We start from the raw sequence: 27,771 nt of genomic DNA, 5'->3' as shown, positions 1-27,771 counted from the left end.
GCTTAACTACTGGTAGCCACTTTGCTTTATTTATTTGATGTGTTTTTGTTACTGCTGTGTCCCCCCCCCCGGCAAGCGGAGACTTAGCTGCTCTTGCTAAAGCAAAGCCCTTTCCACTTCAGTTTTTGGAGGGGAAAAGTGCTGGTTATGGTCTGTAAAATACATTAATTTTTTTGCTTCTAGGGGGGGGCAGCTGCCCCCTCCTGCCCCCCCTGCCTACGCCCATGCCCATATCAATATCCCGTATGGCATTTCTAAACTGCAGGATGTAGGATGGCAGATCTATGGCAGGTAGCTACCTGATTTTGTGTCAAAATACATAGCGACCTCCATTGGACATCAAAGGAATAGGCAGAATAGGAGCATACTCCCGCGAGATCCAGGCAGTCTGCCAAGATCCAGACCGACCAACAAAATTTAGGCCCAACGGACTCCACGACCAAAATCAAACCCAGCCCACGATCCAGACAGCCCCAGCCCCGAGATCCACACACCTCACCGAGATCCACCCTGCCCCGCCATCCACCGCACCGAAATCAAACCCACCCTGCAATCCAAGCAAACCCACCCCGATCAAACCCACCCCGCGATCCAGCCAGCCCCAGAGATCAAAATAAGGGGCAGGGATAGGTAAGGCCTTGCCTGGGTGGGGTGGATGGGTCGAAATAGGGGAAAGGGATAGGTAAGGCCTTCCCTGGGTGGACTGTGGGGTGGGGCGGAATAGGGGACAGGGATACGTAAGGTCTTGCCTGGATTGGGTGGGGGGGAACAGAATAGGAGACAGGGAAACCTAATGGGTCGGTACAGAGTGGGGTGAGACACAGGGATGCCCCTATGTAAACATAACACACGAGAAACAGGGGGACTCTGATGGTAAGGGGAGTCTGAAGGGGGACTCTGACCCTCCATTTAACAAACTGAGCCACAGCAACGTGTGGCAGGGCCAGCTAGTTTTTTATATAATTGATTGATTGATTGATTGATATCCATACACAGACTTAGATACATGTACAACCTTAAATACTTAAACCATTAGATATTAATTTGAACTTGTATATGTACCATATTTTTCCGTGTATATGACTAGGTTTATTCCCTTTAAAATCTTGTCAAAAATTATGGGGTGTATTATACACAGATACATCTCCTCCATTTTCTTAAATCTGAGTCCCCCCAAATAGGGGGCATCTTATACATGGGGCATCTTATAGATGGAAAAATACGGTACATGCTCTTTTCTTATATTTTCTAACTAAACAAAAATAGATCAAAGTAATAAAGTCGATAAACTAAATTCCAATAAACTCAATTATATAAAAACAGACTTCCCATCATTTCCCGATGTACAGTAAGTTACATTTCCGACATTGAATGTACTTATACTTCTTCCCTTACTCTTGCTATAGTTTCAGTACTTTCTTATAACATATCGTACCGTATTTCCTTTCTGAGTAGAATATAATTGACACAAGGGTCATTCAAACACTGCCATAGATATTATGTTATTGTGATATTTTTGTAGGTCTTTTTTGAACAGATCCCATTTTGGTGCGAATGATTGTTTTGTATTTCCCCTTAATCTATCTGTCAATTGGGCCAGTTCTGCACAGTCGAATAACTTATTCTGCCATTCCCTTTCCAATTTGATGCAATTAGCGTATTTTTCCATGTATAAGACTAGGTTTTGTTCCTAATAAATAATGTCCAAAATTTGGGAGCATCTTATACACGGATAGATCTTCCCCCATTTTCTTAAATTGGAGTCCCCCAAAATAGGGGGTGTTTTATACATGGGGGCGTCTTATAGAAGGAAAAATATGGTACTAACCGGGCAGTGGCTGTTGCATATAAGAATATTTCTCTTCTATTTTTCAGGATATCACTGCCTAAGATCGTGATCATTCTGATCGTGCCCTGCTTCTCGTCCCCATTGGGGACTGATAAAAACGAGAGCGGCTGAGACCAGATGGCAATTATTATTATTATTGTTTATTTATTTATTTATACCCCGCCCATCTGGCTGGGTTTCTCCCGCCACTCTGGCCGGCTTCCAACAAATACCAAAATACATTAAAATATCACAGATTAAAAACTTCCCTAAACAGGGCTGCCTTTTGGTGTTTTCTAAATGTCAGGTAGTTGTTTATCTCCTTGACCTCCGAAGGAAGGGCATTCCACAGGGCGGGCACCACAATCTGCAATTCTCACTGGGGTCAGGCTGGATGACCTCTGGATCCCATCTCACTCCTCTCTTTCTATATCTATGGGTCCCACCTGCAGGGGTCAGGCTAGGTGACCCCTCACTCCTCCACCCTCCCCCTGCAGGACTCAACGGGAGCTTCATGGTGGAGCTGAGCCACAGCGGCCACATTGTACCCCTGTGGCGAAGCCCTGCCGCGTCCCCTGGCACCTGGCGCCCCCTGCTGGCCTACACCGGAAGAATCCACGGCGCTTTCCAGGTGGGTCTCAGGCTCCTCGCCCTCCCCGGCCAACTCCTTCCCCAGAGCATGTCAAGAGCGCTGCCTCCCCTCCACAGGTGACCTTCTCCTCGGTGGTGAGCGTGGCACTGGACGACGTGCAGTTCAGGAACTGTGGCCCCCAAAGTAAGGCTTTATTATTATTATTATTATTAATTCACTTTTCTTTTTCTGTCATTACATACATCTCATATCAATGACATTTAGGTTACATCACTTCTTCCCTCCCCTCCTGGGCTTCCCCCAACTTCCACTTCTGGTTTCCTGCTGTTTCCTAAAGATCCACTATATTATTACTTTATCGTTTTAAATGTTCTTTGTTAATAAAGATGTGTGTTGATTTAAATCCTGCCAGGTCTTCCTTTGTTTCTGCAAGTCAAGTCTTCCTTTGTTTCTGCAAGTATATTAATAAATTGTTCCCACTCTTTTTCAAAGTCACTGTTGTCTTTTTCTCGAAGTCTGTCCATCAATTTTGCCAGTTCTGCATAGTTCATCAATTTCTCTTTATTCTAAATTCTTTAGTTGGAATTTCTCCAGTCTTCCACTTTTGCGCTATCAGAATTATCACCGCCGTAGTAGCATACATAATAATAATAATAATAATAATAATAATAATAATAATAATAATATATTTATATCCCACCCATCTGGCTGGGCTTCCCCAGCCACTCTGGGTGGCTTCCAACAATATATTAAAATACAGTAATCCATCAAACATTAAAAGCTTCCCTAAACAAGATCGGCAGATCTTGTCCTAAAATACCTAACAGAAAGGCTTCTGGTTGTTTAACAAATGTTATTTTCAACATTTTCTTCAATTCATTATATATCATTTCCCAATAAAGTTTTATATTTTTACAATCCCACCACATATGGTAAAAAGTACCTTCAGCCTCACACCTCCAACACTCTTTTCATTTTTATACATTTTCCCCAATTTGACCAGTGATATGTACCATTCCAGACATCATCTTCATGTAATTCTCTCTCATCAATATACAATCCATAAATTTCAAATTTACTTTCCACAATTTTATCCAATATTCAAGTTGTATATTGTGACCTATATCTTGTGCCCATTTAATCATTACCGATTTTACTACTTCATCTTTCGTTTCCCACTCCAAAAGAATATTATATGCCTTTTTTAATAGTTTCAAATTTTCTTTTATCACTTCCTTTTGGAATTTGGAAACCGGATATTAAAAACCTTTCCTATTGTCCTCTTTGAACCAACCTTGAAGATGCTCCTTTATTTCTTCCTTATTCTTTCAATTTTAATTTTCCTTCTTGTTCTACCAATAAATCTCTATATATTGGCCATTCTCCCTTTCCCCCCTATGTCTTAGGTGTCTTAGGTTCTATGGTCTTTAAATTTTTCCTACACTTTAAACAGTGATCTCCTTATTATAGGATTGTGAAACCCTTTATGTATTTTTTTTTCCATACCATAAATCAGCATGCCATCCAAACCTGTTGTCATGTCCTTCCAGTTCTGTTATTTCCTTCCTAACTTGACCCAATCCTGGATCCGTGTTAGGGATGCAGCTTCATAGTACAATTTTAAATCTAGAAGTGATAATCTGCCTCTTTCCTTTACATCTTTTTTATCCTTGGCTTTTTCCCATTCCAGACAAATCTTGAAATCTCTTTGAAGCATGCATTCCCTGTTATTACTGGAATAGTTTGGAAGAGAAGTACATTCATTTTTATAGTTGCAATTCTTCCCAATAAAGAGAGATTCATCCTATTCCATATTTCCATATTTCTTTTCATTTTATGCCAATTTTTTCATAATGATCTTTTAAAATATTTATATTTTTTGCTGTTATCCATACACCCAAATACTTTACTTTTTTATGTAGAATCAAAGAATCATAGTTGGAAGAGACCACAAGGGCCATCCAGTCCAACCCCCTGCCAAGCAGGAAACACCATCAAAGCATTCCTGACAGATGGCTGTCAAGCCTCTGCTTAAAGACCTCCAAAGAAGGAGACTCCACCACACTCCTTGGCAGCAAATTACACTGTCAAACAGGTCTTATGTACTTCTATCCCTATCATTTCTATTACTGTATTTTTCATCTATAAGATGCCCCCATGTATAAGATGCCCCCTATTTGGGGGGACTCAGATTTTAAGTAAAGGGGGGGGTTGTATCTGTGTATAAGATGGCCCCTAATTTTTGACATCATTTTTTAGCGGGAAAACCCTAAATACGGGAAAATACGGTATTTCTTTCCTTTCAGATTCTTTAAGATTTTTCAATAACAATTTACTTTTACTTTTATTTAATTTATATCCTGCCACTTGACCAAACTTGTATTATATTCATTACTTTTGGGAGAGAATGTTTTGGATCTTCCACAGTTCTTATCAAATCATCATCATCATCATTTATTATTTGTACCCTGCCCATCCGGCTGGATTTCCCCAGCCACCCTGGGCGGGTTCCAACAAAGATTAAAATACATTAAAATGCCACACATTAAAAACTTCCCTAAACAGGGCTGCCTTCAGATGTTTTCTAACATCATCTGCAAATGCTTTCAATTTGTGTTCCTTTTTCTTTACTTTTATTCCTGACACTTCTCTATTTTCCCTTACCCTTCTAGTCAAAACTTCCAGTACCAGAAGAAACCACAGCGGTTACAATGGACAGCCTTGTCTTGTTCCTTTTTGAATATTACATTTATCCGTGATCATCCGATTTACAATCATTTTTGCTTTCTGTTCTGAGTAGACAGCTTGTATCCCGCTATTAAAATTTATACCCTTTATGTATTTTCGCCTTTCCATACCATAAATAACCATGCCATCCAAACCTATTGTCATGTCCTTCCAGTTCTGTTATTGCCTCCCTATCTAGCATGATCCAATCCCAGATCTATACTAGGGATGCAGCTTCATAGTACAATTTTAAGTCTGGAAGTGAGAATCCGCCTCTTTCCTTCACATCTGTTAGTATCTTATTTTTTATCCTTGGCTTTTCCCCATTCCAGACAAACCTTGAAATCTCTCTTTACCATTCTTTGAAGCATGCATTCCCTGTTATTACTGGAATAGTTTGGAAAAGAAATAACATCCTTGGGCCCCTTCACTGTCAATCATTCTAGGATTCAGTGGGGTTGGGCTGGATGACCCTGGGATCCCTTCCCTGTCAATCACATTCATTTTTATAATTGCAATTCTTCCCAATATAGAGAGATTCATCCCAAAGCATGGCTTTCTTTTCTGCCTCCCTGAAACCCGGCACACCAGATAGACTGCCTCTGGTCTGCGAGGCTCCCCCATTCACCATCCCAACCTTTCCAGGTCCCTGGAGCTGCACCCCAGGCGAGCGCCCATGCCTGCCGAGCGGCTGCGTGGCCCCTGTCCGCCTTTGCGATGGCACTGAGGACTGTGGTGACGGCAACGATGAACAGGGTTGCGGTGAGCAGTCGGTGGGCATTTGGGGCCAGGGGGATGGGGGCGGAAAAGGGGACCCTCCTCACCTGCCTTTCTCCCCCAGAGAACTTCCACTCATGCCCCTTCGAGGAGGGCTGGTGCATTTGGGCGGCAGATGCCCACCAGAGCCTCTCCTGGGCGAGGAACCGCAGCTCCCAGGTGCCACCGGCCCCGGCTCGCCCCACCCGCGATCACAGCACCAACACGCCGGAAGGTGGGTGCTGGTTGTGAATATGGTGGAGGGTGCCAGCCAGGCTGAACCTTCCCGTAAAGAAAGGATTCAGATCCAGTCTGAGCAGCTCAGGGCGCGCGCAGAGTTCGGCACCTCCGGGAGCTGTTGATATGTGTATGTGTGTGTGTGTGTGTGTGTGTAGGCACGATATTGACATAGGTGGAGATAATTTCAAGGTAGAGATAATTTATAGGCAGATATACACATAGGAAATAGCTCAAGGAAGCAGAAGGTGGTATCTGAAGAATTATTAATAACCTTTAAGAATGTGATATAAAAGCAAAATGATATATGTAATTGGAAATATGTTGAATGATTGTGGCTTTTTATTTTCAAATAAAAATAATTTTTTAAAAAAAGAAATAGCTCAGTTCCATAAGCATAACTATAGGCACGTGTGTGTGTGTGTGTTGTGTGTGTGTTGTGTGTATACAATGGGTGTGTGTATGCACACCTATATGTGAATGATATGTGTAAAGGTGTGTGTGTGTGTGGATAGATGTACCCCCCCACACACACAAACACACAAATACACATGCAAATACACATTTACACATTTCATTCACATATAGGTGTGCATACACACACCCACACACCCATTTTATACAGGCCCGGTGCTTCCATTTAGATCAGGCATGTCAAACTTGCGGCCCTCCAGATGTTTTGGACTACAATTCCCATCTTCCCCAACCACTGGTCCTGCTAGCTAGGGATCATGGGAGTTGTAGGCCAAAACATCTGGAGGGCCGCAAGTTTGACATGCCTGATTTAGATGGACTAGGCCATTGCCTAGGGCGCGAAAACGGAGGGGGCGCTGCCGAGCCTGCTCCGCAAAACCCCCGCGGCACCGCCGCCCTTCCAAGGCACGCGCTCGCGCTCCTCCCGCCTATGGAGGGGACGCCGAGAGCTCCCCAGCGGCGGCGGCCGCTGCGAGTGAGCGGCGGCGGTAGTGGCGGCAAGCGCCCGCAGCTAAAGCCTTCAGCTATGGGTGCTGCCGCCACCGCCCGCTCGCTCGCCAAGGAGCCCCCAGCGTCCCCTCCACAGGCGGGAGGAGCGCGGGCCAAAAGGAGAGCTCAGCTATGAAGCCTTCAGCTATGGGCGCTGCTGCCGCCGCCGCTGACGAGCTCAAAGCGTCCCCTCCACAGGCGGGAGGGCGCCGAGCTCCCCCCTTGGCCTGCGCTCCTCCCGCCAATGGAGGGGACGCAGGGGCATCAGCGGTGTGCGTGTGTGCGTCATGCGGGGGGCACCAGAAGGTGTTTTGCTTAGGGCGCAAAAAGCCCTAGCACCACGCCTGATTTTATACATACCCATATAAAGCTGTGGTTGGTATCTAACGCAAAACAAAAAAATCCTTACGCATCAAGCATCCTGCTGGCCATCAAATAGAACATTCTGACCTTCTGCTGTCTAAACATCCTATCTGGTCTTCTGACCTTGATGCGCAGAACATTCTGTCTAACAGACAGCATACTGAAAACACAGCTAAAATACATTGCTAACTTCAGCAACAAATAAAAGACACAGAGAATATGGCTTTCTAACAAGGCACTATGGCAGAAATAAGGAACATTGCAAAAGGCTCAAAATCTTTTCCCTGGGTACGCTTGCCACAAATACATTAAATGGACCAAAGTACAAAGATTCACAAAACGTTTAGGGCAGGGGTCCCCAAACTACGGCCCCCGGGCCGGATGCGGCCCAATCGGCCTTCCAATCCGGCCCGCGACGACCCCCGCCGCCCGCTGCCGCCGCCCGCTCTCACGGCGCACGGCGCAGCGACGATCTAAAAAACCGGCAAAAAATCGCCGAAAATCCTTTGTGCGCATGCGTATGGGCCTCTCCTGACCCGGAAGAGGTCATTTCTGGTGCACTTCCGGGTCGGGGGAGGCCCATACGCATGCGCACAAGCGATTTTCGGCGATTTTTCCCCCGCGTGTGTGCGTGTGCGCATGCGCACGGGCGAACACTCCCCCGCCCTCCGGCCCGCTGCGCGCGCACTCCCCTGCCCTCCGGCCCACTGCGCGGTCGGCGCGGCGGGCACCGGCCCGCCGCGCGGTAAATCTGGGGACCCCTGGTTTAGGGGTATGTGTACCCCTGCGTCCGCCCAGAAAAAAACACTCTGTGTGTGTGTGTGCGCGCGTGTGTGTGCGTGCGCGCACACACACATATATATATTACAGTATGTATATACATCCATAGATAGATAGAACGATAATTTATATAGATGAAGGACACTCTATATATAATGTGTGTGCCTTTATAGATGACATAGAATCGTAGAATTCTATAATTTCAGAGTTGGAAGGGACAAATTGGGGCTTGAACCTACGACCCTGAGATTAGGAGGAGTAACCCAGCCAGATGGGCAGGGTATTAATAATATTATTTATTTATTTATTTATTTATTTATTTATTTATACCCCGCCCATCTGGCTGGGTTTCCCCAGCCACTCTGGGTGGCTTCCAACAGAAATATTGTTGTTGTTGTTTAGTCGTTTAGTCGTGACCGACTCTTCGTGACCCAATGGAATATTAAATATTAATATTATTAAATATTAAACAGAAATATTAAAATACACTAATTTCTTAAATATTAAGAGCTTCCCTAAACAGGGCTGCCTTCAGATGTCCTCTAAAAGTCTGGTAGTTGTTTTTCCTTTTGACATCTGGTGGGAGGGCGTTACACAGGGCGGGTGTCACTACCAAGAAGGCCCTCTGCCTGGTTCCCTGTAACCTCACTTCTCGCAGTGAGGGAACCGCCAGAAGGCCCTCGGCGCTGGACCTCAGTGTCCAGGCAGAGTGATGGAGGTGGAGACGCTCCTTCAGGTATACTGGACCGAGGCCGTTTAGGGCTTTAAAGGTCAGCACCAGCACTTTGAATTGGGCTCGGGAACATACTGGGAGCCAATGCAGGTCTTTCGAGACCGGTGTTATGTGGTCTCGGCGGCTGCTCCCAGTCACTAGTCTAGCTGCCGCATTCTGGATTAATTGTAGTTTCCGGGTCACCTTCAAAGGTAGCCCCACATAGAGTGCATTGCAGTAGTCCAAGCGAGAGATAACTAGAGCATGCACCACTCTGGCGAGACAGTCCATGGGCAGGTAGGGTCTCAGCCTGCGTACCAGATGGAGCTAATAAACAGCTGCCCTGGATGCAGAATTGACCTGTGCCTCCATGGACAGCTGTGAGAACAAAATGACTCCCAGGCTGCGCACCTGGTCCTTCAGGGGCACAGTTACCCCATTAAGGACCAGGGAGACCCCCACACCTGCCCGCCTCCTGTCTCCCACAAACAGTACTTCTGTATTGTCAGGATTCGACCTCAATCTGTTAGCCACCATCCATCCTCCAACCGCCTCCAGACACTCACACAGGACCTTCACCGCCTTCACTGGTTCTGATCTGAAAGAGAGGTAGAACTGGGTATCATCCGCATACTGATGAACACAACACCCAGCCCAAACCCCCTGATGATCTCTCCCAGCGGCTTCATATAGATGTTAAAAAGCATGGGGGAGAGGACAGAACCCTGAGGCACCCCACAAGTGAGAGCCCAGGGGTCTGAGCACTCATCCCCCACCACCACTTTCTGAACACGGCCCAGGAGGAAGGAGCGGAACCACTGTATGACAGTGCCCCCAGCTCCCAACCCCTCTAGACGGTCCAGAAGGATGTTAAGGTCAATGGTGTCAAAGGCCGCTGAGAGATCCAGCAGAACTAGGAAACAGCTCTCACCTTTGTCCCTCGCCCGCTGAAGATCATCGACCAGTGTGACCAAGGCAGTTTCAGTCCCATGATGAGGCCTGAATCCCGACTGGAAGGGATCCAAATGGTCTGCTTCTTCCAGGCGTGCCTGGAGTTGTTCAGCAACCACTCGCTCAATCACCTTGCCCAAGAATGGAAGATTTGAGACGGCGATAGTTGGCCATGTTGGCCGCATCTAAAGATGTTTTTTTAAGAAGCGGTTTAATAACCACCTCTTTCAGCAGTTGTGGGAAGGCCCCCTCACAGAGAGAAGCATTCACCACCCCGCAAAGTCCATCGTCCAGCCCTTCCCGGCTCGCTTTTATAAGCCAGGATGGGCAAGGATCAAGGAGACAGGTGGTTGGTTTCACTCGTCCAAGCAGCCTGTCCACATCCTTGGAGGTAACAGCTTGAAACTGATCCCCCGCAATTTGACTAGACAGGACTCTAGCATTCCCTCGCCCCAGCCCTGCTCCCACGGTGGAGTCTACCTCTTCCTGAATCTGAGCGACTTTATCTGCAAAAAAAACTTTGCAAAAGCATTGCACGGGATATTGGGGTCCCTACCAGGCCCCGATGACAAAGGTGGTTCGGATAGATTGCGAACCACCTGGAACAGTCTCCTGCTGCTGTTTTCTGCAGATGCGATAGAAACGGTGAAGAAGGTCCTCTTCGCAGTCGCCATTGCCACTTGGTAGGCTCGAAGTTGAGCTCTAGCCCGTGTTCGGTCGGATTCAGAATGAGTTTTCCGCCACGGGTGCTCTAGCCGTCTCAACGACTGTTTCATCGCCCTCAGCTCCAGGGAAAACCACGGGGCTGTCCGGGCTCCATGCAATCGGAGAGGGCACTTCGGAGCCAGACAGTCAATAGCCCTGGTTAACTCCACATTCCAGTGGGCCACCAGGGAATCAGCTGAAAGGCCATCAACATTATTATTATTATTATTATTATTATTATTATTATTATTATTATTATTATTCAGTCTCGTACTCTACCAACTGAGCTAGACATCTATTTATAGACTGTGTGAGTGTATAACAGAGCTTTACAAACTTTTTACATTGACGAATAAATCTCGATCTTGGGGTGGCATCTCGCTGGCCATGCCTCAGCTCCCTGTTTTTGCTCCTCTCTCCCAGGATACTTCATCTACGTCGCTGGCACCCACTCGGGCCGAGCTGAGCTGGTCAGCCCCACCCTGGCAGCAAATGGGTCCTGCCACGTGAGTCCATTATCATCATCACCATCATCACCATCATCATTTGTTGTTGTTGTTTAGTCGTTTAGTCATGTCCGACCCTTCGTGACCCCATGGACCAGAGCACGCCAGGCCCTCCTGTCTTCCACTGCCTCCCTCATGTTCGTAGCTTCGAGAACACTGTCCAACCATCTCGTCCTCTGTCGTCCCCTTCTCCTTGTGCCCTCCATCGTTCCCAACATCAGGGTATTTTCCAGGGAGTCTTCTTTTCTCATGTGGTGGCCCAAGTCTTGGAGCCTCAGTTTAATCTTCTCGCAGTCCATGGGACTCTCAAGAGTCTCCTCCAGCACCATAATTCAAAAGCATCAATTCTTCGGTGATCAGCCTTCTTTATGGTCCAGCTCTCACTTCCATACATCACTACTGGGGAAATCATAACTTTAACAATACGGATCTTTGTTGTCAAGGTGATGTCTCTGCTTTTTAAGATACTGTCTAGGTTTGTCATTGCTTTTCTCCCAAGAATCAGGCGTCTTTTAATTTTGTGACTGCTGTCACCATCTGCAGTGATCATGGAACCCAAGAAAGTAAAATCTATCATTGCCTCCATTTCTTCCCCTTCTATTTGCCAGGAGGTGATGGGACCAGTGGCCATGATAATCCAGCGCATGTTTGCAATTTGGTCTCTGGTTCCTCTGGCCCTTCAATATCTTCACACACACACACACACACACACACACACACACACACACACACACATGCACATACGCAGTCATACATCGGTTTAAGTACGCCTCGGTTTGAGTACTTTCAGTTTAAGTACTCCATCTGGAATAGATTAATCCACTTTCCATTACTTTCAATGGGAAAGTTCGCTTCAGGTTAAGTACGCTTCAGGTTAAGTACAGAGTTCCAGAACCAATTGTGTACTTAAACCGAGGTACCACTCTGTGTGTGTGTGTGTGTGTGTGTGTGTGTGTGCGTGTGTAATTTTTGCATACATTCCATACATCATTTGACATTCCTTCACGTCTTATAACAACCTTTTTGTAAAATAAAAAAAATTCCTTCAGTAGCACCTTAAAGACCAACTAAGTTTTTATTTTGGTATGAGCTTTCGTGTGCATGCACACTTCTTCAGATACAGTGAAATGGAAGTTTCCAGGCACTTATGTAGAGAAGGGGTGGGGAGGGGTGGGGATGGGGAGGGGGGATCACTCAGAAGGGTGGTGGAAATGGGTGATTGACTGACTGATAGCTGTTGATGACCGCAAACGACTGCAAATGGTTTTGCATGAAAAAGCAAGGGTCAACAGCTATCAGTCAGTCAATCACCCATTTCCACCACCCTTCTGAGTGATCCCCCCTCCCCATTCCCACCCCTCCCCACCCCTTCTCTACATAAGTGCCTGGAAACTTCCATTTCACTGTATCTGAAGAAGTGTGCATGCACACGAAAGCTCATACCAAAATAAAAACTTAGTTGGTCTTTAAGGTGCTACTGAAGGAATTTTTTTTATTTTACTTCGATCCAGACCAACACGGCTACCTACCTGTAACCATAACAACCTTTTTGGACTTCCCTCAGCCACGTCTAAAGATTGCCAATCTTCCTAACTTCTTCTTGTATTCCGTAATTCACTGTTACTTTAAAAAACAATAACCCATTTTTAGACCTACAAGGGTGATTTTTGGTTTACAATTGTCTTTCAAATATTTCTCTAATTTAGTCCAATCCTTCAAGAACCTCTGGTCCCGTTGGTTTCGAATTCTCCCTGTCATCTTGTCCAGTTCTGCGTAGTCCATTAACATATTTCCACAAATAATAAATCGTAAATGATGATACTCTATCATCATTTACGATTTATTATTTGCATAAATATGGAGGAGGTGACGATCACTGTTTCCTGTTTCTTATATGGAAATATGGGTCCATATTGATGATTGAATAGGAAGGACATCAGCCGACCCCGTGCTGGCCAGCAGCTTGGACCCTCAGCTCTAGTGCTACGTTTCCCTTCCAGCTGGTGTTCTACGCCCACCTGCACGGGTCGGACGCCAACCGCCTGAACGTCTACTCCCAGATGGAGATGAAGAGGGAGCTGATCCTCAGCCGCGCTGGTGACCTGGGCAACTTCTGGTTCCGCCAGGAAGCCGCTTTCAACGGCACCAAGGACTTCCAGGTAAAGGCAGAGGAGCGCTGCTGGGGTCAGGAATTTGGCAGCGTTAAGGTGATTGTGGAGAGAGAATGAGTTGAATCATAAAATGAAGGAAACATGTTGTAAGAATGAATGAGATAATTAGTTAATCCTTAGATAATTATTAATAATTAGATAATGAGATAATAAAGTACATTCATGAATAAAATAAAATATATACATTTGGGATTAGCAGGAAGTTTAAACTGTGGTTATATATGATTTTGAAATACGTGGGATTATATAAATTCTGTTTTTAAAAAAATGTTTGTTCTTTTATGTTGGGTGTGTATGTATTTTCCCCTGTGTTTACGTGATGAAATACAAAGGATAATAAGCTAGATGGAGTGATATAATAATATTTATTTTTTGCATTATAATTTCAAAATACTTTATACTATAACATATCTATATATATATAAATGTAGGCATTGTGTGTGCGGAGGTCACAGCCTTTCTCCGTAACTGCTGAACCGTAGTGTAACAAATTTGGCCACAACGTACCTTGCCCATCAGGGAGGGATCTGGCATTAAAAAAAAAATCCAAAAAACCACACCTTTCACACCTAAAATAATGATTAAACACATAAAAAAGTGGCACCCAAATTAGCCGTCACCACAAGAAGCTCTGAAGACTCCAGCAGCATCCAATAGAAAGGCAGATCGCACGCTGCCGCCTCCAAAGCTGCGCCGCCAGATGACATCACAAAATTCCACAGTAACCAACTGAAAACAGTCCTTTGGCAGCAACAAGGCCCAGCTTTTTCAATAGGCCGCAGCATTGCCAAGCAGGGAAAACTGAGTAGGGCGCACCATTCAGTAGGTCACAGGCAAAAACAAACAGAATAGGGCCTTTCACAATGGGGGGGGCACAGGGACGAGGCACAACAAAGGGAGGGGGAAACACATAGCCATGGGGGGGGGGGAGGAAGAAGCCTGAGTCAGCCAAAGCAGTGGGGGAGGGTGGGACAAGGAAAACTGAGTAGGCCGCAACATTGCCCAGTAGGCCACAGGCAAAAACAAACAGAATATGGATCTTTCACAGGGTAGGGGAATCACAGGGATGAGGCACAACAACGGGGGAAGGGGCTCACAGGGATAATGGGGGGGGGAGGTAGGATCCTGAGTCAGCCAAAGCAGTGGGGGGGTGGGGACATTTTCAAGAACACGCGTGGGTGGGGGAGTCTTATTTTTGAAACTTACAGTAGAGGAGTCAGGTTGGGACAGGGCAGGTGAGGGGACTCTGAAGGGAGACTCTGAAGGTCCATCTATATATGTAAAAATGTAAAAATCGTGAAACTGCGTTCTACACTTTTCTCCGTAACCGCTTGACCGGTCGTCCTGAAATTTTGACACAACGATCAAGGCCACTCCCCGAGCGTTGTTGGGGGCAAAAATCCCTCAAATCGCACACCTGGGCAGGTACAGACCTGGATTTACACCAAGTCAAACAGCGCCCTCAAGTGGCGTTATACCCTCTTCCACCCCCTCCCTTCCTGTGAAATCTAAGCCACACCCACAAACCAAATGACATCATCAACCAAGCAACTGAAACCACCAAGTCGGCCATTATCACAGGCTGCAGCATGGCCTCTGTTTTATGTAGGCCCCTGACAGGCCCGGGGGGGGGGATAACCCACAGCCACGCACTTGGGGGCACGGCAAGGGGTTTTTACTTTACAATTTAGCACCACTACCTTCCCAAAATCCACAAGACAAAAATAAATACCATCCTTCAAAACGTCATGAGATACGCCGGTCATGGAGAGGGGGGGGGACAAACAGAATAGATCATGGATCGGGACACGTGGGGGCAGTCACAGGGATTAGCCACAGCAACGCGCCACACCCACAAACCCCGCCTCCGCCACGAGATCCTGTAAAACAGGAGACCTTGCAACCACCAAAACAGCCGTTCCACCCCAAGCCCAAAGCCTCTCCCGGCGGCTGCATTAATAAACCCCTGGCAGCATTAGGCAGTCGTTCATCACTTCTCCTAACACGCACTTGGGGGCACAGCGAGGGGTTTTCACTTTATAATTTAGTGGGCGTTGTGTCACATGCGAGGCTCCGGCGGCCATTTTAAGTAAGGGCAGTCATGCCCCTTTTAACCTAGGCTTTACCGTGCTTCTCCAAAAATAAGACACCGTCTTATATTTATTATTCCTAAAATAACCCCACATTGGCTTATTTTCAGGGGATGTTTTATTTTTTTATTATTCCAGCCTTGCCTCTTCCTTGGGGCCCTCCAGAACTGCGCCTATCACTATGTCTTATTTTCGGGGTATGGCTTATATTGCGCAAATGCTATGGCTTATTTTATGGGTATGTCTTTAGGAGAAACAACGGATTGTAAGCCTCTGTGTCTTTTTTTAAAAAACAACAACAACAACCATGCACTTTCTCTCCCCAGATATTTGCAGTGGCCACCCCCCAACCCATTTACAATTCCCTACCTTCCCCTTGCCACTTCCTGGGTTTTTTTTTATGGAACTGAACAACTCGGGGGCTTCAGAATGCGCCTTCTGTTGCCAGGCCGTTACAGGGCCAGGGCCAGGTAGATAATGTGGCCCTGTTTTTAACCCTTTTGTTACTTTTTTCATTTTAATGATTGTGAATATGCTGACCGAGGCCCCCTTTAGATTCGGAGGTCCGCGCCAAGTGGCCCATATGACCCCCCTCCTTCTGTCTGGGCCTGTCTGTTGCTACGGGGCTATGGGGCTTCACTATTTGACCCCCCCTCGGGTTGGGATTCTCTGGGTCCCAGGGCGCATCATCACCCCCGATAGAAATGTTCACGATGCGTGCGCAAGGGCCAATGTATGGAGATACAGGGGGGAGGGGACAACAGAGGGCTCAGACAAAAGTAAATACTGGGAAATGGAACCCAGAAACTGATAGCTCCTTCTCCAAGGCTGGGGGCCAATGTAGGAAGATACATGTAGGAAGATACCCCCTACCGGGGGTAGGGGCCAACACTCCCCAGGGACAACAGAGGGTTCAGACAAAAGTGCATGCTGGGAAATAGAACCCAGAACCTAACAATTCCTTTTCGAAGGGTGGGGGCCAAGGTATGGAGATACAGGGGGGAGGGGCCAACACTCCCCAGGCACAACACAGGGAAGGGTATCCTACAGAAACACAGGGATGAGCCGGGGTGGAGGGAGGAGGGGCAAGATACGTCATGGATTGGGACAGGGGGGGGGAATCACAGGAAAGAACCACAGCAACGCGTGGCCGGGTCAGCTAGTTTAACATAAAAAGGTCCACTTAACACAAAAACCCACAGCAACGCGTGGCCAGGCCTGCTACTATATATACAACTAGCTGGCCCTGGCATGCGTTGCTGTGGCATTGTGTGTGAAATTAGTAAGAAAGGAGTAAGATAGTTGATATTAGAAAGTATGTTCTGTCTTTATGTATTTTGTGGAGGAATCATCGATGGTGGAGTGGGCGTTGGGGTTTGGGTTTTCTCTTGGGATGTGTGCGGCGGTAGGGTGGAGCAGTTCTGCCCTGGCCTGCCCTGCCTTCAGGGTTCGACATTCGCCAGGTGCATTTGGTTGGCCACCATCTCCCTCCGGCTTGGCTCTTCAGCAGAAGGGCTTATTTTAAAAAAGGGTGAACCCTGCAGTCATCTAGTCCAACCCTCTCCAAGGCAGCCATCTCTGCTAAAACTCGCCAAGTTCTGCTTCCAAACTTCCGAGGAAGGAGAGGCTTTTTATTGCCCCTTTTTCTCCAAGGAGTCCAACCCTGCCAGGTAGGCTCTGAGGAGGCGACAGACTCCAATGTCCAAGATTCGAATCTGTGTTCCCACACTGCCTTCCCAGAGCACTTCTGCAATATTATAGCCAATAAATAGGGGAAATAAAGAAATATAGTCAATTGACTATCAATTTTTAGATAGGGTTGCTTCGACTTACGAATTTTTCCGTTTCCAATGCATTCCTATGGGAAATCGCGTTTCCAATGGCGTTTTTCGACTTTGTGCCTTCGGAACGGATTAAATTCGTAAGTCAAGGCACCACTGTAAATAGGGGAAATAAAGAAAGAAATATAGCAGGCATCCCCAAACTGCGGCCCTCCAGATGTTTTGGCCTACAACTCCCATGATCCCTAGCTAACAGGACCAGTGGTCGGGGAAGATGGGAATTGTAGTCCAAAACATCTGGAGGGCCGAAGTTTGGGGATGCGTGAAATATAGTCAAGCCAGTAAGTAAGTAAGTAAGTAAATAAATAAATAAATAAATAGGGGAAATAAATAAAGAAATATAGTCAAGTCAGTAAATAAATAAATAGAATGTCCCTTGGCAGAAGGAGCGGAAATATTTTCCTTGGCTTTACTCTGGATGTTTTAATGCCAACTTCTTGGAGGTGTTTTCTTTCAAATATACAGTAAAGTGGTACAGAAAGGAAATGGAGAACACTAAGCAAAAAAAGAAAAGGGTTTCTCTTGCACTCGCTCCCCCCTTCCAGATTGTCCTTGAGGGCGTCATCGGGAAAGATCCCCAAAGCAGCGTCGCTCTGGATGACCTGATCCTGTCTCCCGGTTGCATCCCACAAAGCGGTGAGGGGAAAAAAAGGGGGGGTTAAATTGTCCTTTAAATTGATTTGATTTCAATCAAATCCACCCTACTCTGGAAATTTATTATTCCAAAAAGGAAACCTTCATCCGGTTGCCAATCTTAAGTGAATGCCAGCAAGGCTGAATCATTCTGTAAAAAAAACTGGTTTAAATCAAGTTCGACTGACTTGGGGTTTAAATGGGGGTTGAAATTGTCCTTTCAATTGATTTGATTTCAATCCAATCCACCCTATGATTCTGAAAAGGAAACCTTCTTCTGGTTGCCCATATTCAGAAGATACCTGCAAGGTTGAATATTTTTGAAAAAAAGGGGGAAATAAGACCTATGGGAATGGGACCCCCGGGGTCATCTAATCCAACCCCTTCCTTCCCCATCCAGGCCTGCTCTCCGCACCCCCCACCGAGCAACCACCTGGACCGGGGCCCTGCAAGGACGATCAATTTTCTTGTGACAGTGGGACGCGCTGTCTTAGCGGCGAGCAAGTGTGTGACTTCGAGGCTGACTGCAGTGACGGCACCGACGAGAGCCAGTGCGGTGAGCGCCTGCCCCAGGCCTCCACTAACCCATGGAACTGCCTGCCACAGGAGTCTTTCGTGACACGGGGAAGCAGATTCCCTGCTGGGCACCCTGAAATCTGCTTTGGGCATTCCAGCTCCCTGGGTCATCTAGCCCAGCCCCGATCCCAGCAGCCCTTGTCCTTTCCTTAGGAGCCAGCAATTTCACCCGTGGCCTGGGCGGCTGGACAGACGTCAGCGTGGGCCGGATCCAGTGGGTCGGCGCGGGGCCGGATCCTGCGCCGCCCGGCCTGAGCCTGGGCCACGCTCCGGGTCAGATGCTCTCCCTGGCTAGGGCCACCACGCCGCCCCTGGGGCCTTCCGGCTGGGCTTGCACCGTGGAGCTGCGCTTCGATGCCGGCCCTCGAGGTAGGTGCAGCCAGGGGGCCAATTAGGGGATTCATTGTTCCATGTAAATGTGCAGGAGCTGTGGAACGCAGGCAGCCACATGCAAACTGTTGTTGTTGTTGTTGTTGTTGTTGTTGTTGTTGTTGTATTTTAATATTTAATAATAATAATTATTTATAATAATTCTGTAATATTTAATAATGTTATTAAGTATTATTTAAAATTAATAATAATAATAATATTTGGAAGCCGCCCAGAGTGGCTGGGGAAACCCAGCCAGATGGGCGGGGTATAAATAACATATTATTATTATTATTATTATTATTATTATTATTATTATTATTATCATTGACTATTTCGTTACAGAAATATTGGAGCCAATTTTTCAGATTTAATTTGGATTTTTAAAACAAAGGGCTTTGGGAGGAAAACTCTTTCTCAAGATCAGAGAAAGAGTCACAAGGCTTACTTTTCAGTTCTTCCCATGTATGAAAACTCAGTAGAAAGAATCATAATTCTTTAGCCACATCAGCCTCGCTCTTTTCCCAGGGCTCCTGGCTCTGGCTGTGGCCGACGCAGCGCCGGGCAGGTGGTTGTGGCACACCTGGGGCAACAGCACCACCGCCTGGCAGCACGCCATCGTTCCCCTGGGTGCAAGAGAACGGCCTTTCCAGGTGAGCCAGCAGCTCCCCCTCGCCCAAGGTGGGTGGCAGCGGGTTGGGCTGGATGACCTCTGCGGTTCCCTTTTCACTTTCTCCCTAAAGCTGGAGCTCCTGGCGATGGAGGGGGCGGCGGGTTGAGCTGGATGACCCCTGGGGTTCCCTTTTCTCTGTCTCCCCAAAGCTGAAGCTCCTGGCGATGGAGGGGGCGGTGGGTTGAGCTGGATGACCCCTGGGGTTCTCTTTTCTCTGTCTCCCCGAAGCTGGAACTCCTGGCAATGGAGGAGGATCTTGCCCTGGCTGTTGGGAGCGTGGCCTTTTGGGACTGCGGCGCCTCTCTATCTCGCCCCTCAGGTATGTCACCATCAGGGGGCGCTGATTCCCCCTCGCCTGTCAGAATCATTCATTAATAATAATAATAATAATAATAATAATTAATAATAACACGCGTCATGTGTCCCCCCCTCCAGACAGGGACTCCCGGCAGCTGATGGATCCAGGCATTCCCAACCTTCGGCCCGCCAGCAGTTTTGGGACTACAATTCCCATAATCCCTGACCACTGGTCCTGTTAGCTAGGGATCATGGGAGTTGTAGTCCCAAAACATCTGGAGGGCCGAAGGTTGGGGGTGTCTGGATCCATGTGCTGCCGGGAGTCCCTGTCTGGGAGGGGGGGAATGTGCAATAATAATAATAATAATAATAATAATAATAATAATAATAATAATAATTTGAAGAATCGTTACTGGTTTTGTAATTTCTCTGTAAGCTGCCTGGGGACACACACACACACACACACTATATATATATATATATATATATATATATATATATATATATATATATATACACATAAAATGTATTATAGATATATACACACAAACACATAATTTCTTCAGCCATATGCCATAATTATCACAATTACAACAAATAAAGACTTGACATATCTCGCTTTGCATGTCATGAGTCTATCTCCTATATTGGTTTCACCTTTTAAGTTACGTTACTGAAATAAATGAACTTTTCGACGATATTCTAATTTTTCGAGTTTCACCTGTATAGACATCATATCAATTTATATGTAGCAATAACAATCATAGAGCACTGGGCCCAATAACAATACTAAGAACAATAACATGATACTGAGCCCAATATAATATATTGTTAACAACAACAACAACAACAACAACAACCACATCCAGCTTCTTCTTCCTCAGGGCTTGACAGTCCAAAAATGATTGATTTATGCTCTGTAAAATAGGCTCTGAAAACGGTACACTGCCCTGAGATCTTTGGATTATGACATTCTCATAATTAAAATATAATAATTATGATTATACGATTATATATGATTATCATGATTATCATAAGAATCCTAATATGAATAAGAAACGATCTCAATCTCTCTCTCCCTTTTCCCACCCCGCAGGGCTGACATGCAACTTTGAGAGCGACCTGTGTGGCTGGTTTGCTGAGCCTGGCGCTGGGTTCGAGTGGCGCCTCTGCGTGGGCCAGGACCACACGACGGGTAGAGGTCAGAGGATTTGAACCCAAGACCTTCCCTTTCGGAAAACTGGGGTGCTTCCGGTCCTGCCGGGCTGGTTTGCCGTCGAAATTATGGGTAGCACCTTAAAGAGCAACTAAGTTTTTATTTTGGTACCGTACTAGTGTCATTCAGCCCGTTGGTAAACGGGCGCTAGCCGGGTGGGAACAGAGGGGAAGCCCTGGGACACGAAGATTGGCGGGCGCTGCTTGCCGGGGCTTGTCAACCCCGGCAAACAGTGCCCGCCGATCTTCGGCTCTGTCCCCCGATGCGCTACGGCTCGGGGAAGCAGGCAGGGAGACGGCAACAGCTTCCCGGGCTGTTGCCATCTCCCTGCCTGCTTCCCCAAGCTGAAGCGCCCGGGGGACGGAGACGAATTGCGGCGCGGGGGGGGGGGGCTTTTCACCGTTTGCCTTCCCCGAGCTAAGGGGGAGGCAAACGACGAAAAGCCCCCCGCCACGCCGCAATTCGGCTCCGGGACTGGCTTGGCGGTGGTGGGAAGAAGGGGAGGAATTCCTCCCCTTCCTCCCGCCGCCACCAAGCCAAAGCCGGCTTCCCTCGGCCTGCTGCTGCTTCGGCTTCATCGGCTAAGGCAAACAGGCAGACAGCCCACCTGCTTGCCTTCGCTGAGGAAGCGCCGCCCCATGCCGGCGGTGTGTGGCAAGGCGGTGCGGGGGGAGCGCTTCTCTCCCCCGGCGCCTCACCGCACACCTCCAGCATGAGACGGGCCTTCGGAGCGGCGGTTAGCGGAGCGGTGGTTGTCTCTGTGTCCAATCCCTGTGTCCCTGGGGCACATGTGCAGTAGCCCAGGGACACAAGGGAAAACGTGGATGCAGGGACACTTGCATTTTATTATATAGGATGAGCTTTCGTGTGCATGCACACTTCATCAGATACACTGAAACAGAAGTGTGCATGCACACGAAAGCTCATACCAAAATAAAAACTTAGTTGGTCTTTAAGGTGCTACTGAAGGAATTTTTTTATTTTGTTTCGACTCAGACCAACACGGCTGAGGTTAGAGAGGAGGAGTTCAGTGGGTGTGAGGGTACCAGAGGGAGTCCTGTTACATGTTCTCCACCTGCAAGATTGTATCGTTGTTTTACCATTTAATACTTGTCTTCACACTTATTATTTGTCTTATTCGATTTGTTTTACCTCGTTCTTGACTGTTAATAAAGTATAGGATCAAAAGTAAAAAACAGTCTCTTTTTTTACGTTGAAGACCAGAAGGTTTAGCTGTACTATATGTCGAACTACCTAGGTCACCAGGCATGGTAGTGAGGACAGCACAGTTATTATTATTATTATTATTAAACAGTAGGATATAAATCACATTAATAATTCTTCAAATTGAAACATCATTGTCATTATTGTTATTAATAACACACATTATTATTATTATTATTATTAACAACAACAATATATTATATTGGGCCCAGTATTGTATTATTGTTATTGCTATGTATAAATTTATATGACATCTATATTTATTATGTATATTAATGTATATATTTATTATATGTGTGTGTGTATACAGTGGTACCTCGGAAGATGAATGCCTCGCGCAACAAAAAACATGCTAGACAAAAGCGTCTTGCGATGTTTTTGGTGACTTGCAAGACAAAGTTTTCACTAGACGAAGTTTTTCGGCAGCTTTTTTCTTTTTTTTGCCGCGGCAACCCGCGCTTTGCCAGATGGAATTATCGTTAGACGAAGCGACTCGCGGAACGAATTAATTTCGTCTTGCAAGGCACCACTGTATATCTCTATATACATCTATAATATATTATATATACTGTATTTTTCCATGTAAGTATAAGATTAGGTTTTTCCCTTAAAAATAATGTCAAAAATGTGGGGGCCTCTTATACATGGGAGATATAGATGTGTGTGTGTGTGTGTGTGTGTGTGTGTGTGTGTGTGTGTATCTGACTGTCTCCAAGTCACACAATCGGGTCCATTGGCTCAACTAAATGACTTAAACCGTTTCCTATCCGTTTCCCAATAATTTCATGACAGCTCGAGAAACCTCGTTTTGGAAATAAAATAAAATAAGTTCCAAAGGAGGCAGCTGCTCTCTGAAAGGGTGCAGAGAGAGCCAGTCTCCAGGGGCAACCAGGTGGCTTGGAGCCTTGGCTCCCATTCGAACCCAGGACCTGACCCTCTTGCCCTGCCCCTTGCGACAGGTGCTTTCCTCTCGGTGGACCCTGCGGCGCCCGGATCCCGCAGCCGGCGGGCCAGGCTGGTCTCTGCCCCCCAAACCGCACTGACGCCGTCCGACGCCTGCCTCTCCTTCTGGTACCGCCTGAAGGGACCCCAGATCGGTAAGGGGCAGCTCTCAAGTGGCAGGCAGTTCCCCAGACGGTGCAGGTTCGAGAGCCAGAGGCTGGGAGGGGCCGGCCTGAGAATCAAGTGGCAGGGAGTTCCCAAAGAGGATACTATATACCACCATATACCCAGAAGTCTCAGGGCGGTTCACAGACAAATGAACAAATATTAATTCGTTATTGAGAAATAGTATTTCTTATTTCTCATCATCATTTTTATATCATATATTTTTTTTATCTTATATTTATAATATTTTATATGAAATTTTTATATTATCATATAAAAAGAATGATAAGAAATAATTGAATGATAAGAATGTTGTTGTTTAGTCGTTTAGTCGTGTCCGACTCTTCGTGACCTCATGGACCATAGCACGATAAGAATAAAGAATGGTAAAAAGTACTATTTCTCAACAATGAATACTGGTGATAAATTATAATCCAGAAAAATTAAGAACACCGGTTGATGGTCTTAAATGATGAGTGGTAATGAGCCATGATAATAATAGTAGTAGTAGTAATAATAATAATAATAATAATAATATATTTATTATTTATACCACGCCCATCTGGCTGGGTTTCCCCAGCCACTCTGGGGGGCTTCCAACAGAATATTAATATACAATAATCTATTAAACATTAAAAGCTTCCCTAAAAAATAATATTTAATAATAATAATAATAGCAGCAATTAATCGCGCTCTTTCCAAGGAACCTTCAACCTGCTGGCGAAATCCATCGGTGCCACGGAGGAAGTTCTGTGGACCCGGGTGGGGAGTCAGGGTGCCGCTTGGCGTCGTGCCTCAGCCACCATTCACCAGCGCCTGCTGCTGCCCAGCTTCCAGGTGAGGTCTTGGGTTCGAATCCAGCCAAGAATAAGAGCCAACAAAACCATCCCGAATAACAGCACCAGAAAGGATTTTCTCTCCATTCCAGGTGACCTTTGAGCTGCTCCGTGACGGCTTCGCGGGAACCGTGGCACTGGACGACGTAGCCCTGGTGCCCGGGGCCTGTGCCAGCCCCCTCCGCTGCAACTTTGAGGAGCCCGGGGCCTGCGGGGTTTCGGGAGGAGGGTGGGTGCGACGGCAGGGCGGCAGCACCTCGGGGCAAGGCCCGCCCCAGGACCGCACCCTGGGCACACTGGAGGGTGAGTGACGCCGGGGTCAGCTGGATGACCGCCAGGGGTCCCAATACCCCAATTGGAACTTGCCTCTGCCTTCCACAGGGCACTACATGGTTGCTGACACCAGCGCCCTGGCAGCGGGGCAAGCGGCGCCACTGCGGACAGGGATGTATCTGCCACTGGGGGGCACCCACTGCGTCGGATTCTGGTACTACCTGAGCGCCGGAGATGCGGGTAAAAGCTCGGGGTGGGATGGATGACCTGCCGGGTCCTGTCCTGCCAGAAAGCTGGGTGACTCCAGCCAGGCGCTCTCTCACCAGGCTCTCTGCGCGCCTCCGTGGAGGAAGAGGGCTGGAGGCAGACTGAGGCACTGGTGGTGGGTTCAAGGCAGCGCGGGAGCTGGCGCTACGCAAATTTGACAGCGGAGGTCAGCGGCGAGTGGCGGGTGAGTGGCAAAGGGGAGCGCCGGGTTGGGGGAACAGGGCAGGGTTCGAGTTTGCAGCAGTAGGCAGACCCCCTCTCTCTGGCGCAGGTGGCGTTTGAGGCTGAAGGGCCTGTGGCGTCGTATGTGGCGCTCGACGACCTCGAGGTGACACCGGGGAGCTGTCTCGGCGCCGGTAAGTCTTGGGAGTTGTAGCACCGCATGACCCAAGGGTTCCGGGTGCAAAATAGGGCCAGAGGATCTGGTCTGATCCCACTGAAATGCAGAAATGGTAGCCCTGGAACCATCTAGTCTGACCCCTGAAATACATAAATGGGACCCCAAGAGGATTCTCTCCGCTCAGGCTCATGCGATTTTGAATCCGGCACCTGCGGGTGGAGGAAGCCCCACGGCAATTGGCGGAGCTGGGATTGGGCCGGGGCAGGAGCTGATGGTGAGTCTCGTACATGGTACCTTATAACTTACGACCCTGTGAGGTGGGCCGAGGGGATGGGAATGAATCGCTGCCAGAACAGTTTGCTCTGAGCCGGATCCAGGCTTCTCTGAGCCGGATCCAGGCTTCTCTCCTGGTTCTCTCTAGGGCGCCACGTCTCCGTCCAGGTGGGCGTCGGGCACCACACAGCCCGCCTCGCCAGCGAGACCCTCGAAGGCGCCGGCTGCTTCCGCTTCCGCTACCGCATGGCTTTCCAGGGAGAAAGTGGTGAGTCAGGTTCAGCTTGGGCCAGTAGAACTCCCTGCTGCAGGAAGGGAATTCTAGCGGAACCTCTGGCACACGAACCCGCTGCCCACCTGACTCCGCCTTCCTTTCCCTCCCCAGCAGCTGATGCCGAGCTCCGGGTGCTCCTGTCCAGCCCGCAGGGGGAGCGTGTGGTCTGGTGGGCAGCCGGCCACCAAGATTGGGCCTGGCAGGAGGAGAGAGTTCTCGTTGACAGCGGTGGCGAGTTCCAGGTAAGCCATCTCAGACTCCTATGATAACTTCCTTATATATTATACCTATTAAACTCCTTTCAATGTGACAGCGTTTGGCCACGTTTGGAACTGCCTGCCACTGGCCACCCTATAAAGATGTGGGGCTTTCCGGTTCGAAAAAGAGACTCCCAATGACCCCGCGGGCCCGGGGAACTTTGGGACTCCCTGCCACTTTGGAACGCTTCTCAGGGTGAGGCATTTAGCAGGTGGTGGGTTCATAGCTGCCAAGTTTTCCCTTTTCTCGCGACAGGTAGGTAGCCGTGTTGGTCTGGATCGAAGTAAAATAAAAAAATTCCTTCAGTAGCACCTTAAAGACCAACTAAGTTTTTATTTTGGTATGAGCTTTCGTGTGCATGCACACTTCTTCAGATACCAGGTATCTGAAGAAGTGTGCATGCACACGAAAGCTCATACCAAAATAAAAACTTAGTTGGTCTTTAAGGTGCTACTGAAGGAATTTTTTTATTTTACTTTTCTCGCGAGGAAGCCTATTCAGCATAAGGGAATTTCCCTTTAAAAAAGGGAGAAATTGGCAGCTATGCGGGTTCGAAATCCTTCCTGGCAGGAGGAGCTGCTGGTTTGAACCCATGTCTTGCAGGTGGTGCTGGAAGTGGGCACTGGCGATTGGTCTGGCACGGGCACCATTGCGGTGGATGACGTAGGCTACGCTGTCGGAGGCGGGTGCGAGGAGCAGCGCCAGGAGAGCGGTGGGGAAGGTGAGACCCAGTGCTTTCGGGATCCGGGATTCAAGAGACACACAGGCGCATATGAACGAAGTCTTTCTCCCCCCCCCCAGGGAGCAGCGCTCCCCCCCTGCCTTGGGAGGCTGCCGTGGTGGCCGCAGCCGCCTGCGCCCTTTTCGGGGGGCTCCTGGCCTGGGCTGTCACTCGCCGCTGCCAGAAGAAGTGCTGGTCGTCGGAGGCGCCCCAGTTCGGGGGCTTCAACAATGTTGCCTTTCAAGACGTGAGTCCCTCGCTCCCAGGACCCCCGACCCACCTCCAGTTCCGTCCCCCTTCCCCCCAGATCTGTGCACACACCAGAGGCAGTCTGCCTCCCTGTGATCAGAGGTGGAGCCCCCAGAGCCAGGGCAGTCGATCTGCTATCCTGTGCTAAGAGGCTCCCACCATATTACAGTTGAATCTCCCAGGTCAGGAGCGGTCTGCCTGCCTCCCTGTGACAAGTGCTGCGTTTGTAATCCCATGCCTGGCTTTGCATTCGCAGGACCAGGTCCGGATCGTAGAGCTGCCTGTCGGCGCGCCAACAGACTAGCCGCTTTCTCCCCAGAAGGCCGTGGGCCGGGTGGCTGCCTTGCTGGCGGGTTGGACTAGATGACCCTTGGATCCCTTTCTATCTGGGCACGATGACACAAAACAAAGGAGAAAACGCGGTGGTTGTTCCATCTCCCATGAAATAAAACGTGATTTCTACCCCAAAAAATGGTGTCGGGTTGTCTGTGTGCAAACAGAGCTCAGGGAGTTTGGGACAGAGGAGGGGAACAGCCTGCTCCTGGGGCAGAGGAAGAGATCCGTCTTGGTCCTCAAGACTGGACTAGATGCCTCTTGGGGTGGGGGTGGGGGGGCCCTCGCTCTACCTTTTCGGCGGAGATTCCTGCATTTCGTGGGGTTTAAGTAGATGCCCCTGAGTGTCCCATCTCTATAGTTTCCATTTCATGGGGTCAGACTAGATGCCTCTTGGGATCCCATCTCCGCATTACAGGGATCAGACTGGATGTCTCTGGGGTCTCATTTCTGCATTTTAGTGGGGTCAAACTAGATGCTTCTGGGGGAACCCATCCCTGCATTTTAGTGGGATCAGACAAGATGCCTCTTGGCGTCCCATTTCTGCATTTTAGTGGGATTAGACTAGATGCCTCTGGGGGTTCCATCTCTGCATTTCAGTGGGTCAGACTAGATGCCTCGGATCCCCAT

General features: G+C 47.9%; 1 protein-coding gene across 3 annotated transcripts; it reads left to right on the top strand.

Annotated features, from left to right (window-relative positions):
* Positions 1–736: 736 nt before the first annotated feature.
* MAMDC4 (MAM domain containing 4) lies at positions 737–27,265 on the top strand. Of its 3 annotated transcripts, none has more exons than XM_060281047.1 (24): positions 737–2,459; positions 2,537–2,603; positions 5,793–5,909; positions 5,989–6,138; positions 11,038–11,120; positions 13,121–13,279; positions 17,768–17,858; positions 18,256–18,411; positions 18,585–18,800; positions 19,329–19,453; positions 19,702–19,792; positions 20,867–20,971; positions 23,170–23,307; positions 24,021–24,154; positions 24,246–24,456; positions 24,535–24,666; positions 24,753–24,877; positions 24,965–25,049; positions 25,218–25,307; positions 25,455–25,574; positions 25,692–25,822; positions 26,442–26,559; positions 26,640–26,806; positions 27,065–27,265. In XM_060281047.1, exons 1-24 carry the CDS (start codon positions 2,223–2,225, stop codon positions 27,110–27,112), a joined length of 3,096 nt encoding a protein of 1,031 aa, XP_060137030.1. In that variant the 5' UTR covers positions 737–2,222; the 3' UTR covers positions 27,113–27,265. The 3 variants fall into 3 exon arrangements, with proteins under 3 accessions (XP_060137030.1, XP_060137032.1, XP_060137031.1); XM_060281049.1 differs by adding an exon at positions 4,343–4,515 and having other exon boundaries at positions 5,793–6,138; XM_060281048.1 differs by lacking the exon at positions 25,455–25,574.
* Positions 27,266–27,771: the final 506 nt, after the last annotated feature.

The sequence above is a fragment of the Zootoca vivipara genome, chromosome 12, assembly GCF_963506605.1.
Source record: "Zootoca vivipara chromosome 12, rZooViv1.1, whole genome shotgun sequence".
NCBI lineage: Eukaryota > Metazoa > Chordata > Lepidosauria > Squamata > Lacertidae > Zootoca > Zootoca vivipara.
This window is presented reverse-complemented; position numbering and strand designations above follow the sequence as displayed.

Excerpts from the sequence above, each read along its gene's own strand:
- MAMDC4 (XM_060281047.1), top strand. The coding sequence starts at position 2,223 with ATGACCTCTGGATCCCATCTCACTCCTCTCTTTCTATATCTATGGGTC. Across the intron at positions 24,155-24,245 it reads TGCTGCTGCCCAGCTTCCAG|GTGACCTTTGAGCTGCTCCG; the intron begins GTGAGGTCTTGG and ends TCTCCATTCCAG. Across the intron at positions 24,878-24,964 it reads AGGTCAGCGGCGAGTGGCGG|GTGGCGTTTGAGGCTGAAGG; the intron begins GTGAGTGGCAAA and ends TCTCTGGCGCAG.